This window comes from Lacerta agilis, chromosome 9 (assembly GCF_009819535.1).
Source record: "Lacerta agilis isolate rLacAgi1 chromosome 9, rLacAgi1.pri, whole genome shotgun sequence".
NCBI classification, from domain to species: Eukaryota; Metazoa; Chordata; class Lepidosauria; order Squamata; family Lacertidae; genus Lacerta; species Lacerta agilis.
In genome coordinates, this window is record NC_046320.1 from 21,500,613 (window position 1) to 21,520,051 (window position 19,439).

At 42.6% G+C, this 19,439-nt stretch overlaps 1 protein-coding gene across 2 annotated transcripts in view; it reads right to left on the bottom strand.

Annotated features, from left to right (window-relative positions):
• Positions 1 to 5,972: 5,972 nt before the first annotated feature.
• Positions 5,973 to 19,439, bottom strand: part of KIT (KIT proto-oncogene, receptor tyrosine kinase) — a 76,671-nt gene continuing 63,204 nt past the window's right edge. For both annotated transcript variants that reach the window (XM_033160416.1, XM_033160417.1), the window contains 13 exons: positions 19,016 to 19,206; positions 18,730 to 18,836; positions 18,502 to 18,628; positions 17,181 to 17,285; positions 16,128 to 16,238; positions 14,283 to 14,424; positions 13,331 to 13,419; positions 12,880 to 13,007; positions 11,754 to 11,876; positions 9,371 to 9,482; positions 9,143 to 9,242; positions 7,650 to 7,755; positions 5,973 to 6,448 (listed from right to left, as the gene is read on the bottom strand). In XM_033160416.1, the coding sequence (XP_033016307.1) occupies positions 6,323 to 6,448; positions 7,650 to 7,755; positions 9,143 to 9,242; positions 9,371 to 9,482; positions 11,754 to 11,876; positions 12,880 to 13,007; positions 13,331 to 13,419; positions 14,283 to 14,424; positions 16,128 to 16,238; positions 17,181 to 17,285; positions 18,502 to 18,628; positions 18,730 to 18,836; positions 19,016 to 19,206 (1,567 nt within the window). In that variant the 3' untranslated portion in view covers positions 5,973 to 6,322. The remainder of the gene's footprint in view (positions 6,449 to 7,649; positions 7,756 to 9,142; positions 9,243 to 9,370; positions 9,483 to 11,753; positions 11,877 to 12,879; positions 13,008 to 13,330; positions 13,420 to 14,282; positions 14,425 to 16,127; positions 16,239 to 17,180; positions 17,286 to 18,501; positions 18,629 to 18,729; positions 18,837 to 19,015; positions 19,207 to 19,439) is intronic.

Sequence of the window (19,439 nt, forward strand, 5' to 3'; positions counted from 1 at the left end):
TGGCAAATCACATATGTAGAACAGGAAGGGTGGCAGACAGCCATGTGCTTACAGCATTTCTGACTTTCACATGTGTTAAAGCCAAACACAATTTTATACACAGCAAGCCAGTGTCACAGAATTTATAAAATTGTGCAATGATTTCTGAAGAATGTCTGGCATAAAATTGTATCCAGGAAATCCCTGTAGTTCTTGAATAGCTGAAGTTCACAGTAAATAGCATTCTGTCCCAATAATGCGTTTCTATAAGAGCACAAATCTGCTTCTAGAGTGGAGTATTTATTTCTTTTTAAATCACCCAGTTCTGTTGTTACACCAAACCATTGTTTAGTGTTACAAGAACGTGTCCCGCCTCCACTGGGCTTAAGCACTCCCCTTGCTCTCCTTTAGTGCTGCTGCAAGGAGGTGATTGGAAGCTTCCACTTACGTTTTAGAATAACAGCAGTTTAGTGTGTCATTCAAATCCTAAACTGTGGTTAACGTTAACTATGGTTAGCGAAAAGCAAGATGACTTTATAAATATACCACCAATCAGTTAAGACTAACAGCAATACGTCTGGGTTTTGAGGCACAACAAAGTTCATTTCACCACAGATGGAAGAGAAAGATTCTGAATTCCTCCAGTCAGACTGGAGAAAGAGGAGTAGTATATGGGTTTGGCAAGAGGTTAGGTTCATCATTGGAATGCTAAACATTGATTTAGCCTAGCATCCAAACCAGCCCTGCCTTAACTGTTGTTTTGAAAAGAAAAAACAAATAAGTGCTTATAATTTAGCAGCAAGAAACTTGAAAGAAAAGATCATTGTGTTAAGCCCACATAGTGAATCCAATGAATTAGGTTCAGTATCTTCACGCAATATTGTCAAATGGAAAAATGCACTGGGTCAGGGAGAAAACAAAAAATATTATTTGCTATATACACGAAGAGAGTGTTGGAGATAAACTGATGTTAAAGATGACCATATGTTTGTGCTAGAGACCTCCAAATCCTATTATATGTCGAAGTTTGGATTAAGTAAAAACCCACGTGCAGCAAAAAAGGAAAAAAAAGAAATCAAACAAATGGTAAGATGTAGGAGTAATCATGTGTATTGTTTGGGTAGATGATTCTCTTCCCAGCCCTGTTTTGCCCGTCTCATAGCTACTAATCTAATTTTCATGCCTTCTGTCTCCTCCATCACTGTGTTTTCAAGCCCGGATGTCTTAGTATTTCCCCTTTTCACCCGCAAGTAGATATATAGCTGACATATTTTGTAAGTGGCTTGACCTAGTTCTAGCAGAATACTATTAAGTAAGTGTTAATGGTAATAATTAATTGCATATAACAGTCACCAATGATGGGATATTATTGAGTCATCTGATTTAGCACGATTGCAGCTTTTTGACTCGGGATTTTCAATGTCTTCATTTGCAAAACTGCGTTTTTAAAACTCAGAATGGAGTCCTAGTTAAGCCGTATCATTACCCTGAGATGCTTTCTGAGCCACTGCGTTTTTCAACCTCAAAACAGATATGAAAGTTACTCTCCTTTCACAATCTATAAACCATTTTGAGAGCAATTTTCCTTATTTAATAGGGGTTGCCGTTATGCTTGTGATTCTTTAATTTAAAGTCAAACACATTAGGCTCCCAAATATTAAAAATGATGGCAAATTGAGAGAAGGGAAATTGGAAGGCTAGTTACAGGCATTCCCAATGTGGAACATCTGTAAGGGATGGAGAAATATGGTACATGACTGTTCGCATCCAGCAAATGCAAGCTGGCATATAGGACTCCTGGCACATCTAAAAGTAGTGCAGAAGAAGGAATTCATGGCAAACTACTCCTGCTGAAATTACCTCTTCTACACAGCCAGTATTCACCAATCTGACGCTATCCAGATGTTTGACTACAACTCCCATCTTCCCTGACCACTGGCTACGCATGCTAGAGCTAATGGAAATTGGAAGTCCAAAACATTGTTTGTGTGCATGTCAAAATGGGGAAGACTGTTCCTAACTGTTAAAAGGTGTGCAAGCCCTGTCCCCGTTTTTACTTGGTCCCCATAGCTTATATTCGTCATGAATATGAAGCCTCCACTCTGAAGACTGGCTCTCCTGAATCTGAGGTCCAAGTCAACTTCCAAATAGGATCTGAAACAGAAAAAGGATGGAAGTCGGGAAAAGGCACCAATCACATGGATGCAGAATCCCCCAAGAAACTTTGAGCGGAGGGACGACAAGGGTAGAAAAGGTCATAAAGGAACTTCATTACTTATAATTGCCAACTGGCACCGACGCCTAACTCACGTAACAACTCTGTCGTTCCTTTAGACATCTCCTAGTTTTGCATTATGCTGTCTGGCTTAAATGGGCCTACAGTCAACTTTCAGGTTAGCGCAGGGGTCAGCAAACATTTTCATCAGAGGGCCGGTCCACTGTCCCACAGACCTTGTGGGGGGCCGGACTATATTTTGAAAAGGATAAATACCCTGCAAGCCGGTCCCACTGCTGCCTTGAACTGGAGGGGGAACGCTCTGCACGCGCTCAGGAGCGCATCTTGGCGGCGCCCGCTCACCAGCGTTGTTGACGAGCAGCAGCCGCTCCATCGGCCCGTCCCTGCGGAGCTCCCAGGCGCTGACTGCAGCTTTGGATAGGCTGCAGGAGCTTCCTGCAGCCAATCCGAAGCCGTGTCAGCATCGCTGCCCGCCCAGAAGTGAGGCGTCCACAGTGCACAGGGACTGACTGAGCGGGTGGCAGGGTCCACGGTCCGGATTTACGAGCCTGGGGGCCGCATCCGACCCCCGGGCCTTAGTTTGCTGACCCCTGGGTTAGCGGATTGGTGATGTGGAAAACCTACAGGCCAGTGAGTGAGGGGTTTCCCCTCTTGTTCTAAGTAAATACCTTATATACTTGAGTATAAGCCTAGTTTTTCAGCACATTTTTTTTGTGCTGAAAAATCTGCCCTCGGCTTATACTCAAGTGAGGCGGGTGGTGGGGGCGGCGAGAAAGAAGCACTTTCTCTCCGCTTGTGCCGCTGCCGCCGCCCGCTCACCCCAGTCAACCATTCCTTAAGAAGCGTACAAGAACGCCGGTTATTTATTCTCCCCAGGCAGCTTGTTCCATTCCTGAACTGCTCACATAAATGCAAACTTTAGACCCCAGAAGGCACAAAGCCTATCAGTTAAGGAAGTATTAAAACCCCACAGGTGCTCACTTTCCCTGGCTCCTGCTTAAACAGGACAGGATCCCAGCCTTCTCTGTATAACACAAGGGAACATTGCGCTATGGGTTAAACCACAGAGCCCTAGGGCTTGCTGATCAGAAGAATGGCGGTTCGAAACCCTGCGACAGGGTGAGCTCCACAGCAGCCAAGGAGGAAGAGGAAGGAGCAGCCCGAAGGGCTGCTTTCGGGCTGCTCATTCCTCCTCTACCACCACAGCGGCAAAGGTGAACCGGCTTATACTTGAGTCAATAAGCTTTCCCAGGTTTTTGTAGGGAAATTAGATGCCTCGGCTTATATTTGGGTCGACTTATACTCGAGTATATAGGTACTTCTGGTACCGGGCCTATCCATTCTAGTTCCTTTATAGTAAGATCGATCAACTACACTGCTCCCTGGGGTGCTGGTGAATGCATTTAATTCAAAACCACAAGGTTTTGAGTTGGCTTTCATATAATCCATCTCCATAACTGGTGCACGTTTGTTGCAGTAGCACATGTGCGCAATTAAATATGGCTTTTCGGTCCTTCACACATTTTTCAGTTGATCAACCATACTACTGAGCCTTTCCCTACTCTCTTTCACATTGCAGACCTCCAATATAGGTTGCCAGTAAGCTCAAATAGACCATAAAAAAGCAGGTTGATTAAGCACAGGGGAACGATGGAACTAGCAAAGTATATCACAGCACGGCTATGAATGAATGTATATTATTTACACTTTTATTTAAACTCTTTTAACAATACAACTTTTCAAACATCCACGTATTTATACATACAGCTGCTTTGCATATATATATATATATATTCATATAAAAATATTTTTCAAGAACCTAAAGGAGTTGAGGAGACATTATTGCTACAAACCTGAAAATATCAAGCTGCTGCAAAACTAATTTTTCAAAAAAAAAATTATATATAAAAATATAACTTTTGAGAACATTAAAGGAATAAAGTCTTCCATCTAAGTGCCAATGAAGTACCGCGGTGTGGAAAATTATTATGCCTTCCGACAGCTATGGAAGCCAAAAAGGTGTTGGAAATATCCTTAGAAGTTGGGGTCAGGTGCAGAATAAAAGCCAAGGCTCCCCCATTCTCAGAACAGGAAGATGACCTGCATGTGCAATGAGAACACCCGGCGCATTTCGGGAGAGTTTCCCTTCACAGAAGAGAATGGGAAACCCCTGCATATGTGGATTTTGGACTGAGCCCTTCTTCCCCCAAACTTTGGAAAGGTGCAACAGCGTAAATAACTCCAGTGCAAGTGTCTACTGTGAAGACTGGCTAGCAAACATCTGTAAATAGAGCCCCAAGTGATCCGGAGGAAAATGTAGCTGTAGACCAGACCATACAGCAAAAGTGTAATTTGAGGAATCAAGCAGTGTATTATTATTTTTAATTATCTTGCATTTGGGTGAATAGCTACTTCTAACAAAACAAAGGAGTGCTGAAATAACAGGGTGCCGAAATGCTGGTGCACTATAAATAAATAGCTATTTCAAAATTGGTCTATTACCTACATGCCTTCTTCCAGATTTTCGCTGCTTTATGGAAAACTGGATCTTTTTTGGGGGGGGAACAAAGGGTCTAGAATGTTTAAGCATCTTTTTATGGTCTAGGACAATAAGGATGTATTCTGAAAAAACAGTAGCAATATCGATATGCCATTCCTAAATCTACCTGCCTGCTATATTCCGCTTAGCTCTAACATGAAAATCCACAAACCTCAAGCAAGTTATTTATCAAGTGTTGCCATCCCTGCAGTACATAATGTTACAGAAGGATAAGCCCTTCCCCAGGATGTGGTTATGTGGGCCTCTACAGAAAACTTTCACGGTTGTGTAAAAAAAAAAAATGCAACCAGGAGATACTTGGGGAAGAATAAGAAGGGACTTTTACAAACAATAATCATGTTGATGGTAATAAAAGCTGTGAAAAATGAGCAGCTTTCTTCAGAAGGTACCTAGTTCATACCATTAACACCTTGCCTAGGGTCTCTGGTCAGACTACAAGAGCTTTACAGAGTACAACTGTATGTTGTGAAATGCAAATAAGACATATTTCTTCACCAGACTTAGCAGCAGTAGTCAACGGGGACACAATTATTTTGATAACTTGGAAACAGCCACCCAGCAGAGAATTTTCTTCTTCCTGGTACATGCCGTGAGAAATGGATGGCGAGACTGACCTTCCAAAGTAGATGAAGCTATGAAAAATAATTAAAACCAACCACGGGGCAGCCACTCACAGGTTACAAAATATAGGTACATGTACACAAATGTGAACATATGCATTCAAAAATGAAGCATGAACATAATCTTCTCTCTCCGCCCCACCCCCAACCCGTTCCCCAACGTATCTTCTACCCGGAATGGAAGTTACAGAAGCATCAAGAGGGGGGCAGAACAGGTGAAAACTGCCACTCCGATGTTGCTAGACTCTTTTCTGCCATTGGCTATGATCATAGGAACTGGAAATCTTGGAGGGCCACAGGTTCCCCACCCTTGTCCTAAGAGGTGGCCCAACATCTCAGGTGCTCAAACTGAGGTGCTACAATATTCAGGGTCTTTCCATTCCCTTCTGGTCAAGTGGTCTATTTTACTCCAGGATTTGGAATGTTATATGTTTTGCTTTTTGCTTGCATTTCTAATATTTCTGGGGTTGGGAAAGTAATGGAAATCGATTCAGGTATCTGCATTTATTCATTTCCAAACATAAACACCTATTTTCTAGAATCAGAGCTCTTGACATCTGGCATTATATATATATATATATAAATATACACAGATAGATACATCTCTAATCCATACCAAAGATTTTAAACAGGTTGTTTTCCCACTCCCAAATCTGGTTCTACACTACAAACGCATTTAACATAGCAACTATACACAGATTCTAGCAAACAGTGTGACAACATTGTTGACTGTGATGGGTAACCTACTTTTGTTTTTAACAGCATGTGATTTTCAAAAAGAGAGGGGGGGTGGGGAGAAACAGAGCAAGAATATCACTGCAATGTTCCTACTACCCTCAGCGTAGTAGGGAATACACTGCGAACAACCAGTAGTCATTTCGAAAACAACAACAGTAGTTTCTTCATCAAGGCTGGACGAGTCTCCTGTCAAGCAACTTCATGTGTGAGCAAGGGCTGAGTCGATGAAGCGCTGCTGCCTACCGAATTTATCCTCACCGAGTGATCTGGAGCATTTCCTTGAGTGCAAATGCCACTTGTAACATTTGAGTAAATCTGGAGAAAGAAAGAAGAACGCAATCAGTATTGAACGACTGCAATGACAACGAAGTAACTACCTGCCCCATGGATCGCGATTACAAAAGCTTGTGTCACAATCAATTGTTTGTTATTGGTTTTTGCTCCCATTTACAATTGTAGAGGTATCCCTTAACTTACTTTATTATTTTATTTATTTGCACCTGTGCAGGAACTTCCAAGCATCTTGCCGGGATTTCAATTATCGTTTCACTCCTTCTGCGAAAGTGTCAGGGGGTTTCTACGTGGCACATCTCCCCATCCAGACAAGCATGGCTGGGGGTTGGACTAGATGACCCTCGGGACCCCTTCCGACTGTACAATTCTATGATTCAAAGCTAGAGGCATTACTGAAATTAAAGGACACCTTCCAGCCGCACATGAAAACTGGATCAGAACCAGGGATGCATTTTGTCCCTAGACCTGAGGTTCCCCACCCCTGATACAAACCAAAAATGGCTTTCAAATTTGTTCTGTTTCTTAAAAAAAAGTAAGCTTTGGATTTAGTAAAAAAAAAGCACAGTGAACATCATTAGATGGCAACATTCGTAGGCTTCTCACTACAGTCTAGATTATTTGATCTCTCAAGTTTAAAAGTACCTTGGAAGTGCTTCCATGCCAGAGAGCACTGCTCTGGGGTTCCCACCCAACAAACCCCAATTCTCATTAAGGAACTGTGGCTGTTCCCTTCCAATTTTATCCCACTTGCTGTCCCTGATTTTTTGGGCAATTTGCTGATCAGTTGTCTGGCTGTGTACTTCCCCTCTACTCTGGAATTTCTGCAACTAGCCAATATGACAACACGGCTTCAAATTTTGAGCCAAAATCTGCTGAGTGCCATTCCTGCATCAAAACAGGAATGGTATTTGGTGACAACTTCTTTTCATTTATACTCTTCCGAGCAACTGAGAAATAATAATAATAATAATAATAATAATAATAATAATAATAATAGTTATTTGTACCCTGCCCATCTGGCTGGATTTCCCCAGCCACTCTGGGCGGCTTCCAACAAAAATCAAATACATTAAAATATCACACATTAAAAGCTTTCCCTAACATTTAATGCAGAGGGAAATTTTTTTTGGGGGGGGGGCATTTACGGCACGTAACGACATTAAACAAGGGCACTCAGCACCCATCTCCATCGAGAAGGCAGATTAAAAGGCTCAGAGCTTACATGGTTTGTGGTATCTGAAATCTGCTGCTCAATCAATTGTACAATTTGCTTAAAAGTCGGCCTCTTCACGGGGTCAGCATCCCAGCAGCTCTTCATTATCTCATACCTGCAAATGCGGTCAGAAATTTATCAGCCGAGATTTCAGCAGTCGGTAAATTGTTAAGTAACATGTAGAGAAATGATGAGCAATACGGGATCCAAATGCATACTATTTTACGGCACAGTTTTTTAAAGCAAACCACTAATAAGTAGAAAGATTTAAAAAAATACAGTGATTGTGTGTGGAATCATAAAAAGACAACAACAACCTGGTGCTAAGTCCTCAGTGCCAATCTTGCCTTGCCATATATTTGAGAAGCCCCCAGATTACATTCAACCATGCAGGTGCTGTGAGTTGAGCCTTTGTCATCAAAGGACATTCTATGGAACATCTCAACTTCTTTCAAAACCTATCTGTCATAGACACCTCACTTTTCTGCTATCAAGGAGCCCTAGCCCTTTTTTCCAATCCTCATTCTTTATTTAGTGCATCCTCTCCATTCATGCTCTTTGCTTCTGAGCAGAGACGCTACCCATCTAGATCTATATCCATGGTCTAGCACACTGTCGGTGGGAAATACTTATGGGAACATCAAATCTTGAAGACCCTGGTGTCAAGGTCATCTGACAGTCACAGCCTGCTGGCTATCAACAACATCCCATCAGCTACGACGAGAAAATCAAACTGAAACTAGCCAACTTTGGGATACAAAATTCCACGATTTTGTTTTCTCCGATTATCATCATCGTTTGCTTAATTCGTCAGTTGTATAGATCTAATGCTTCTGTGATCATGTTGCACTGGTTGCAAGTTCCAAGACAGGTTTGGAAGTCCATCAGCAATGGCTTCCAAAATTTCAAAAGGTCATGTGGGGTGTCATCTGGGCAGGACTTCTAGAGGCTGCAGTGTAGTGAGAAGGAGTCCAGCCTATGTCATTTCACCTCTCCAAAATCTAAGTGAAATTGTTCAAAATAAACAAATTTGGGAAGGTACCATCACTTTAATGCTAGAACATGTGGCCCTAGAGAGCTGGACCACTGCTTGGGCTACCCAGATCAAAATTCACAGATCATGTGCTTCATTTACTCGCACCGCCAAATCCAGATTTTCTGGGTGCATGCTTTGGGTCATATTGCGGCTAGATTTTGTTTTTCTACTTTTAAAGAAATTTGAGTACAGACCATCATGCAAACTAATATCCCAATCTTACACGCATGTATCTGGGACATCAATCGTACCAATTTCACTGGGGCAAACTTCCAAGCAAATGAACCTAGGACCAGCAGTTAAGGCAGTGATAGGGGATTTGGTAAATATTCAGTATACAATTGCAGTTTATTTCATGACTGCAACTTTGAGCAGGAGAACACAAGTACACTGCTTAAATCAAGACGCTTAAATGTACAAGTTTGACATTTTCCACTTCAACGATGTTATAAATTTGGCCTCTCACATTTCAGCAGGTGCAAATTCTGGAGTAAACATTCTGTATCCTTCCTTAATCCTTTTATAGAACTTGGAATCCACAGGCATTCCAGGATAGGGACTGCTTCCTGTTAACACAGAGCTGTCTGTTAATATATCATATCAGGTTTGGTTAAATATGAGAAACAAAAGATCCAAGAAGTAATTGTTGCAGCTCTGTATAAACTACAAGAGTTGATAGTCATATGCGTCTTACCTAGAGAGAACAGTTCCCAAAGCAGGATTCCGTAAGACCAGACATCACTCTCAAACGTGTACACACATTCAAAAATGCTTTCAGGTGCCATCCATTTCACAGGAAGTCGTGCCTTCACAGAGAAAGGAAGGGAAAATGAAAAATGAGTGCATAAACAGTGGGCTGGCAGGGGCTGAGCCAACCCCACTGCCATCGTAAGACTACATCAGGCCTGATTTGGGTCCAGTCGCTGTGCTACCTCCAGAGTGGTTCAGGGATTTGCTTGCTCCTTCAACTTCTGCTCCAGCCGGCTGGGCTGCAGACGTGGCGGCATTGCTCCATTAACCCCGCCAGCAGCCAGCGATAGGATTGTACAGCTCATTGAAAAAGTCATTCCTATCAGAAATAGCGGCTATAGAGATGGGCATTCATTGCCATAAGACATTGCCACCAAGGCACTGGAAAGGGTTCATTTCAAAACCCTTTAGGAGCTTAATCCAGGTAACAAAGATGGAAGTGAGAGTCTTCCACACCATCTCCTGTTCTGCTCTTATATTCTGAAATGCTTAGAACCCACCTGGAGGAAAATCCCTGGCCTGCTTCTACAAAAATGTAGCCAAACTTCTACACCTTTTGCATTGAAAGGCAGCTAAAGGAAAGACAAATCAAGCAATCATGGCAACCAAACATACTCAGTATTGCCTATAGCAGTGGTGCCTTAAAGATGTCTAGGACTCCCCCCCCCATCAGCCTCAGTCAGCCTGGCCACCGGTGAGAGATGATAGGAGTTGTTGTCAACAACATCTAGAGAGCACAACGTATCGATTAAAAAAGAGTCACAACACACTTAGCCATGATGATGATCCTATTTATCCAATTGCTGTTTTATAGTATCCCACGGCTATGCTACAATGTACGTTGTTGTTTTTATTTGTTCAAAGTAGTTTGAACCGTTTGAAACTGCTTATAAATACAATGAAAAAAATATTATAAAATAGAAACAACCTAAGGCCAGTATCCCAAGAGCTGTATTACTATTTTTATGGATTCAAGTGGGTTTTAGATATGTATCTTGAACAGCAGGGCCCCAGGCACCCCATTTTTTGAAACTGAAGGGACTTTTCAAAACATTTTGTGATATAGCTGGGATCTTCCTGTTAAAAGATAGTAAGTCAGACGTCCCAATGGATTCTCCAATGGGCTTGATTAAAACAGCACTTTGGAAGTCGGTCTAATTCTTAATGTTGCTGTAGCCTATATAATTCCTAAATGATTACACGTTTCTAGTTTTCTCATCACAAAGCAGTTCCTTTTCTCTAATGAAACCCCTTTTAAGTTGGTTTTGGGCATTAGAGAGCAATCTTAGGTTAAAATCACTGCACTTCAAAGGATCACATTTCATCAAATGGCTGCCACTGTATGGTACAACCACAATTCATTGTTTGGGTTCAGGAAACCAATTAGTGTTACTGTTTAGTGTAATTAGATGAAGTGGTAGCCTTGAATTAGAGCAATAATCCTAAAGCCACCATATCTTTGATCACCGAAGGATGATCGAATAGGTTTTTTTGCTGGAGGCTGAGGTAGGTGCTAGCTGCTGTCGCTATTCGGGGTGATTGGAGTTCCCCTAGCATCAGCTTTGATATTATGCCAGAAACAATTATGGAACATCCTTAGTTCCTAACAGCTGCAGCCAATTCGTCTCTTTCACACTATGAAACATCAGGCAACTCAGGACACGGAAACCCCTTAATCTAGGCAAATGGAATGCAATTACTTACTGCCCCACTTGCAAGCTGTTGCCCTGTATGTTAAAAATCCTAGATGCAGATAATTAGTCTGAGGCTTCAAAATTAAACCTGGTCCTCACTTAAGTTTCTTTGCACATTTAGATGCTATTAAGGGGCTTTCATACTCTTGTTTGCTTGCCTGTGCTGCACGTATTCTGTCATCACAGCTCGTGCCTGCATATCACATTGAATTTTTCAAGGGAAAAAATGAGTGATGGTAAAACTTGAAGGAAGGAATGCAATATTCTTTGCCTGAGCCTCAGATGAGTCAGATTCTCCTTATCTCAGGAGATGGTTTCAACTGCACACATGGCACACAGGAAGAGATTACAGGTTTAATGAAGAGATTTAGTTGAGAGGAAGTTTATCTGAGGGGAGGCCCATTTGCAACAAGCGTACCTATGACAGAAGGGACCTCCTCCATACCTTCTGTTCCGAAAATCAGCACAATTTGTTTCCACTGTCCATCTCTCCATTCCTATTCTATGTTGGCCCCCTAGGCAAAGGCTATTTGGCACACAGACGCTTACAGGCGTGAACTCCAACCACTAAGAATCAAATGCAGTTCCACGACACACTTCACAGAGGTGCAGATTGCATCCAAACATACTTACATTTCCTTTGACCACATAATTTGAGTCGTTCCTGATATCTCTTGCAAGGCCAAAGTCACATATTTTCGTAATCCGCCCATGAGTAAGCAATATGTTTCTTGCTGCCAGGTCTCTGTGAATGCACTGAATGGATTGAATGAATGAATGAATACAAACTATATACCAAATATGATTGTTTTGCATTGCACACCACCAATACAACTGTGCAGAACTGAACTTCTACTATATTTGGGCACCTTGGTCTTAATTTACTGGTCGGAGTCCTGTGGCTATAGCCAAATGACTTTTTGAGGATAAGAGAACCAGGATCCTATTGGATAAAGACTGGATTGTACCAAGGTAGCTACAGTAACATCCTACAGTTAGTAAGCTGGCCTTGCTTTACTTTGTGTCCGTTTCTATTTCCATTTGATTCCACAAAGGGGAGGACAGCTTCCCTTCCCTAGTTCTCTTGATTCTGCCAACTCAGAATGTTGTTCATGGCACAGTCACTTGGAGGAATATGCTTTCAAGTAACGTCTTCAGAACTGGAATGTTCTGATTTACAATTGAGTTGTGGCTCGAGTTGTTATGGTGTTGTTTAGTACAAACATTTAGTATGAAGCAGATAAAAGTTAGATGAAGCGCTTTTTTAAAAAGTATATAAAAAGGCAGTATTTACAGGTGCCCATAGTATTGCCCCAATTTAAAACACTTCCTCTGACTGATGGTCATAGTACTGAAGGCCAGCTCTGTTAATCTACAGAGTCAGACTCTTCTTGGCCAATAACCTGGAAGCCAAAGGCCAATCCCAGGTCACAATATCATCATATATCCTCCTTTCCCCAAGTGACATGATTGGAAAGGGTCTGGTTCTCTAGGCTGAAGAGCATAGCTGATTCCCTGCCCATATTCCACAACCTCTTATTTCCCCATGGGAGGTGTACCTGCTGGGGGAGAATTGTTATTTTGCACTCCCAAGGTGGCATGAGCAGGGGTGTAAAAACATCAAGAGCAGGAGGTAAATGCACCCCACCCGACAACAGCTGGTTTCCCATCCTTTCAAAATTACTCAGCGGTGAAAAAGATGCTCAATTTAGTGCTCCTCTAGGTGAATGAATTATTATTTTCCAACTTCCCCACTCACATTTTTGGAGGAAAGAAAGCTCATCCCTTTTGCCACCTGATAAGAAAAACTTAGCAAGTCTTCAATATCCAGAGCCAGTTCGTCATCTTCTAAGATGGCGATGGTGACATCCTGATTAGCAAACGATCCTACGCAACACAAGTAGGGACAATACATAAATGGATTAATTATGGACATTTGGGAAGATAGCGGAGTTTCTATTTAACAGAGCACGGCACTTAATTAACACAGAAATACCCCTAAGCTGCTGTTGAAACATGAAGCGATTCTGAATGTGCCCACCCAATGGAAAACTGCAAAATCATTTTCAGTTTTAGTGTAGATTATTAAAGTTCTAATACACTGAATTAGGGCTAGTTTTTTTTTTTTAATGGACATGTTCTGATAGGTGTGGGCCATTTTAAAAAAGGAACTTTCCTTCTTTCTGTTCCAACCCTGCTTGACAGCTTACCTGGCCTTCCTGGACTCCTTTTAGTGGCTTTGGCATGGATGACCTGAGAAACTCCTGGTTTCATGTCCATGTATTCATCAGTGGCATCACTATGTGGAAAACAGAAGAACTATGAGGTTGCATAATATATGGGGAATCTGTTGGCTTGGGTCACTGGTTTGTATGATGAGGAGTGACTAAGGTTTTCAGCTTTGTAGAGAAGATGACCTGAATGAACATATCATTTTTTTTATTTGAGAGAGAATTATTCAATCCGTATTATCAACTGTCTCACAGTCTAGCATTCTAGATTGTTGACTGACAAATCTGCATTTGGTCCCCCCTGTAGCTGCACAGCACAGAACTTTGCCAGGCTGCAAGACAACGGGAAGGGAAGTCCAACGGAAACAAATATTCATTGGCTGCGTGGTTCCTAATCCCATACCATTCCCATCATCCCTGACCACTGGTCTTGGTTGCTAGCGATGATGGGAGTTGTAGTCCAAAAACAGCTGGAGACCCAAGTTTGGGGAACACTGATCTAATCCATAGGAAACGTGGAGACTCAGTCAAAAGTTTGCGAGGAATAATCTGAGTGCTCTCTTAAAAGATAGCCAGAATGGGAGTGCTAGACTTGAATCATGAAGTCCAGGATTCAAAATCCTTTAAAGCTTCTAAGCTTAACTGAGTAGTCCTGGGCAGGTTCCTTATCTTTTAGCCCAGACTACCTCACAAGGTAGTTGTGATTGTAAAATAGGGACAGCCTCTATGTACACCATCCTGAATTCCTCAGCGGAAGCATGAAATGGAAGAAATGTGATAAATAAAAGCTCCCCCCAACCCCCCCTCCACACAAAATGAGTAGAAAGCTGTGAAAAGCAACAAAACAACTCCCCTCCCAAATGCACAAGCGCACAAAAGGTGCACTGTGATTTCCTGGCGATTACCACAAATATTGGCACCACATCCTTACTACATGTGTTCTTTTTGATAGAGAAGGTTCTTGTAGACAGCTGTTTCTTCATGCTTTGGGCAAATAAAAGAGTCACGTTTCCTTCTCAGAAAATTCAAAAGGTCACCATAGCAGCAGTATTCTGTGATGACCAGAGTAGGACCTGCAGATGCAGAGGAAGTCAAAAGCAGTGTGTGAATTTTCCATTCTGGCTCAGGCATATTTAAAAACAGAAACAAACAAACAAACAAACAAAAGCCCCTCGATTATTTGGCTACATGTACAAAAACGGGCCATTTCAGATCACACTATAGAGTAGTGTTTCAGCTTGAAAAGTCAGGGTGAAATTACATCAGCGGATTCTCTATTCAGGCACTGAGCCTTATTTCCAATTAAGACGATGTCATTCCCAATTAATTATTTTCACACATCAATAGGGCTGCAGTGTTAAGAAACACACACACACACACACACATACACAAAATTAAGTAAGTCCTGTGATAATGGTGCAAACCAGACACATCTGTTTCATTCCGGAGCTCTTCCTGAAGGAAGTTATCTGTTCCAAATGTAAGCTTCTAACATTAATCCTTTTGATTCACTCGTGTTTACAGTAGACTTCTCGCTCTTATAGTAATGTTTTGGAAATGATATAAAATATTACAGTCTTCAACGTAATTGTGGGGAGGAAGAGAGAACCATTCAGACAGAACTCTCTACTAAGACAGAAAGCTAGAAGCTCCAGACTTTTCAAATGATTAAAAGAGAAATTTAAGGGCAGAATCAAATCGTCTGGGGTTCTAAAGGTTTTATATCAAAGATGTGTTTTTCCGAATGCCTGGCTGCCTCTAAATCATTTCAAGTACAGGATGCCTGAGATTTCAAATATAGGGTTCTTTATCAGTGCTACTTGTTCTGGATAGTTCCCTCTCCACTCACAGAGAACCGGAACTATTTTCCATAATAGCAATAACTACACTCGTTTATGCTGGGTGAGGTATTATGACAAGAGCACAAGCCTTCTCTTGGGGCTGTGAGTTCTCCTTTTCAGTATCCCAGCCAACCTTGCCTTCTTTCAGGACACTCTGTTCCCTTCCCCCCCCCCCCACCCACAATGGACATCCGGTGGCCACTAAGTGTGCTCAGTCATCAAACTGCCCGTTGCTTTCTGCCCTCTTGTGGCTTTTTCCTTCGGTAGGTTTTGTGTACTTCTGCAAACCTTGGGGTCCCCCTGAGCCTGCAGATGCCTCCTCCTCTTGTGTGTAGAATGGAGCGTTTGATCTCCTTCAGAGTAAGCAAGCACATGAGGACTAGCAGGGATGGGCTGCTCCACCAAGCTCCCTCCAACGTGTCACCTGTACACAGTTTAGAGCAGCAGTTCCCAATTAGCTAAGTCCTGTGGACCTCCTGTTTTTCAAAAGCCAAGCCATGGACCCCCTTACTTTTGAAAATTTTGATATCTCTATGTTAAGATTTTGTTATGTGAACGGTGCCACGGACCCCCTGGGTGGGTTACACAGACCCCCTGGGGATCACAACCCACCAGCTGGGAACCACTGGTTTAAAGTTTAACACTGATGCCCTGAAGCAGGGAGGCTCCCAGTGTAATTTGGAGCACTGATTTGGTCCTGTGAGGACCATCCATGGGTAGAGGAGACTCCCTGCTTCACAGCTTCTCCCTCAATTCATGGACAGCTGTGAACTGCCATATGGGGCTTGGCAGCACAGACCGCTCCCCACTTCTCCTCACTTGTTTGCCGACACACAAGATGCCTGAATGACGGAATAGGACGCCTCTCTCTGTGTGAACATTACTAGCTTTCCCCTCAAGCCTCCCCAAACTGAGTGACAGGTTGAAAACTGTACCTCCAACTGTACAGGCTCCGAGTAGATTGACAATGTTAATGTGGTTGCCAAGGTAACTCAGGACTTTCAGCTCGGACATCAGGGCTTCCTTCTCGGTGAAATGGGCGCTGGCTGGAGAGAGAAAGATGAGAAATTCAGTGAATTTAAACAGGGAGGAGAGAGTCGCAAAGGAACATGCCACGAGGCGTTCCAGGTTGCTTCCTGGCCCGACGTGCTTTCAGGTCTTCCAAGAAGGCTCTGCTTAAAACTAGGCTTGCCACACTGGTTTCTGATCTTGGGAACATTTACTTGTAAGGGGTACAATAACTAGGGGGAAAACCTCTCTTTCATCTGATGTTTCACACTGTTCTGACACATGGGATACATTCTTACGGTCGCACAATGTGCTCCATATTTTGGAGATCCTTGGATGGCAACCCCACCTCAAACTCCCTCCTGAAGTTAGGAAAATGGCTATTGGTGTGTATTGGGGGGGGGAGCGTTCCTGAAGATTCATTATGGAATTTCCTTCCCAAGGAGGCGCTTCCAGGCTCACACTCGTACCAGTTATAATCACAGAATCAGAAGGGATTCCAGGTCATCTAGACCAACCCAGCATTCAATCAAGTATCTACAATGCAGGATGCAGCTGCAGCATCCCTGACATATGCCTGCCCAGCCTCTGCTTAATGCCTCTGACAAAGGAGAACCCACCACCTCCGAAGGCAGCCCGTGTTCCACTCTCAAACAGCTCGTGCTGTTAGGAAGCGCCTCCTAACGTTTAGCTGAGATCCACTTTCCTGCAATTTCCACCCACCCATTCTAGTTCTGTCCTCTGGAACAACAGAGAACTAATGTCCTAATATTTCCTGCATGGCAGCTCTTCAGATATTTGAAGCTGGCAATTTATGCAGGAATTTGGTGCTGAAGGCAATGTGTTTTAAGATGGTTGTAGCGATGAGGTATGGTCTTCATCTTTTGGTGTGTATGTCGCTTTGGGAACCCTTGGGATGACAGGGCAAGAGAGATATTTTTAAATAAGTAAAACTTGCAATGAAGGTGTTGGGAACTTACGTTTGAGCATCTTTACAGCTACTCTCATTGCTCCATCAGGTTTGAAGAGACCATAAGCAGTGGCTTCAACGACTTTCCCAAAAGCTCCAGCTCCAAGAGTCTTGCCTAAAGGATTTTCAGAGAGGGTTTAAAAAACAACGACCAAACATTGAGTTGCTACCAGACAGATTAGCAATGCAATTAAAAAACACCTGATCCAATTCCTATTTTTTTAAAAAAAGAAATTTAAATCAGGGATAGGCCATTGTAAGATCCATAAATAATGTCCCATCGAGTGGCTGTCAATTCCATTATTTCATGAATCTGGGGAGAGGATGGGGGGCAGCAAATTTGTTACTCAAAGTCCAACACTACTGTTAATATTTTGGGGCCCAAAGTCACAGTTCCTTATTTTCCCTCAACTCCCCTTTGTTCCGCACATCTGACTTAACCTTTCCCTCTTTGACTCCATCTCACCTGTCTCTTATGTCTTTGCTATTTGACAACAGTTACAGGTAAAAAAAACAAAAACCAGTAACAAGTACAGGCATCTAAAATGCATGCTGGGGTTTAGTTGTATGTGTGACGTACTTTGGATGGGATTGTAAGCAGAGCAACAAATTACGGAAGCAGAGTTAATTTAGAACATGGCACAGTTAATGTGGACCTTTTCCTCCAGGAAAGTTCCCAACCATTTTCCTCAGCTTGTGACAGGCCGCAGTGTAACACAATGCAAGTCAAGTGGGGGACAAGTCTGTGGGCTAGGGAGAACTCTTGACTGGTTTTATATTGGCCTGGTTCGCACATAACAACAAGCCAAACTATGTCTTAATGTACAAATACCTGGAGTAAAAAAAAATATATATTCCCTCGGTCCTGCTGCTGCCATGCTGCCCAGAGCTAAGCCATGATTTGGTTTGTGTTACATCCAAACCTGGGCTTTTGGTTTGTCTTGCTCCCAGCAACCCATGAGTTGTAGCCAAGATTTGCTCTTGGTTTACTACTTGTAGTTCGTCTGCAGGAGACATGCTATTAGCCCAGGTTCTCACACAACACTAAGCCAAACCATAGTTAAGCTTTAGGTAGTGCAGGAGCAGCAAGACAAGGGGAGAAGTGAAGTGACTGTGATTTCCCTTCCAAGTCATCACACACTTGTTTGTCCTTGGCAAGCCATGGTTATGTGCAAAGAAGGTAACTTGTCTAACCTTGCTCTGAAGAGGACACAAGCTCCTTAAAGGACTTCTTTAAAAAGGAGTATTGGTCCTACATTTCCCACCCCCTTCCAGGAACAGTGCCATTCTGCTGACACATAATTCCATCGGTCAAATAAATGTAAACTAACCAAAACTTAGCCGGTTTCTCGGAAACTCCCATTTGTCGTCATAAGGAAGCTGTGTGGGATCTATGTAAACGTAGTTGTTTCCATTTATTTCATCAACCACTTTCCACTGAACCTCATATTTTGGTTTCTGGAAGAGAGATACAACCACGTTGAGTGCATAAAACCGTGAACGTAGCTAAAGGGAAACAATAAGATCGTGGGTGGTATAGCCACTTGCGTGATTCTTACCTGCAGATATTTGTACACAAGAATGATGACTGTGATGCACATCAGTCCTGCCGCTACTCCAAAGCCAATTAACAAAGGAGTGAAAAGGGTGTGGGTGCTTATTTGTTCTGGAATGAAACACACAAAAGAAGCCTAGCTTAAATTTTTGCATTAAGAAACCTGGCCCCTGACTCATCAAGGAACACAGCGCTTTATGGTATGAGCCAAAAGGTGTGTTCTCCGTCTCAGGGAGATTACAGCATAAATACAGTATGCCGTTTCAAATATCACTTGGGCCGCCAGTTACCTTTAATGGCAAAGTTGAAAAAGGCAGCGCTCCTGGCAATGTCGTTGGATGCCTCACATGCAACAGTGCCATTCTTGAACATGCTGGCATCCACGGTGCTTTCAACAACTATCTTCCCAAAAGGAGGGAAAGGCGAATCTTTATAATTGGTCTTCACATCTACTGGTGAAATGTTTGGTGAATCTGAACACCTGGAAGAAACAATTCACCTGGGTGAGCCAACTGGGTGGACACAGACAGAAAATATCCAGAATGTTGATGCCAGGAAAATGGCAGCACCCTTTAGGTGAATAAATGCATCGTGCTTATATCATAAATCCCTGCATATTTTACATAAACTAAACCATTCAATATTCCATTATTACATCGAACAAAACTTGTTTGCACTGTTGAATTTATCTTAATGCCGCCAACGTTTTCAAGT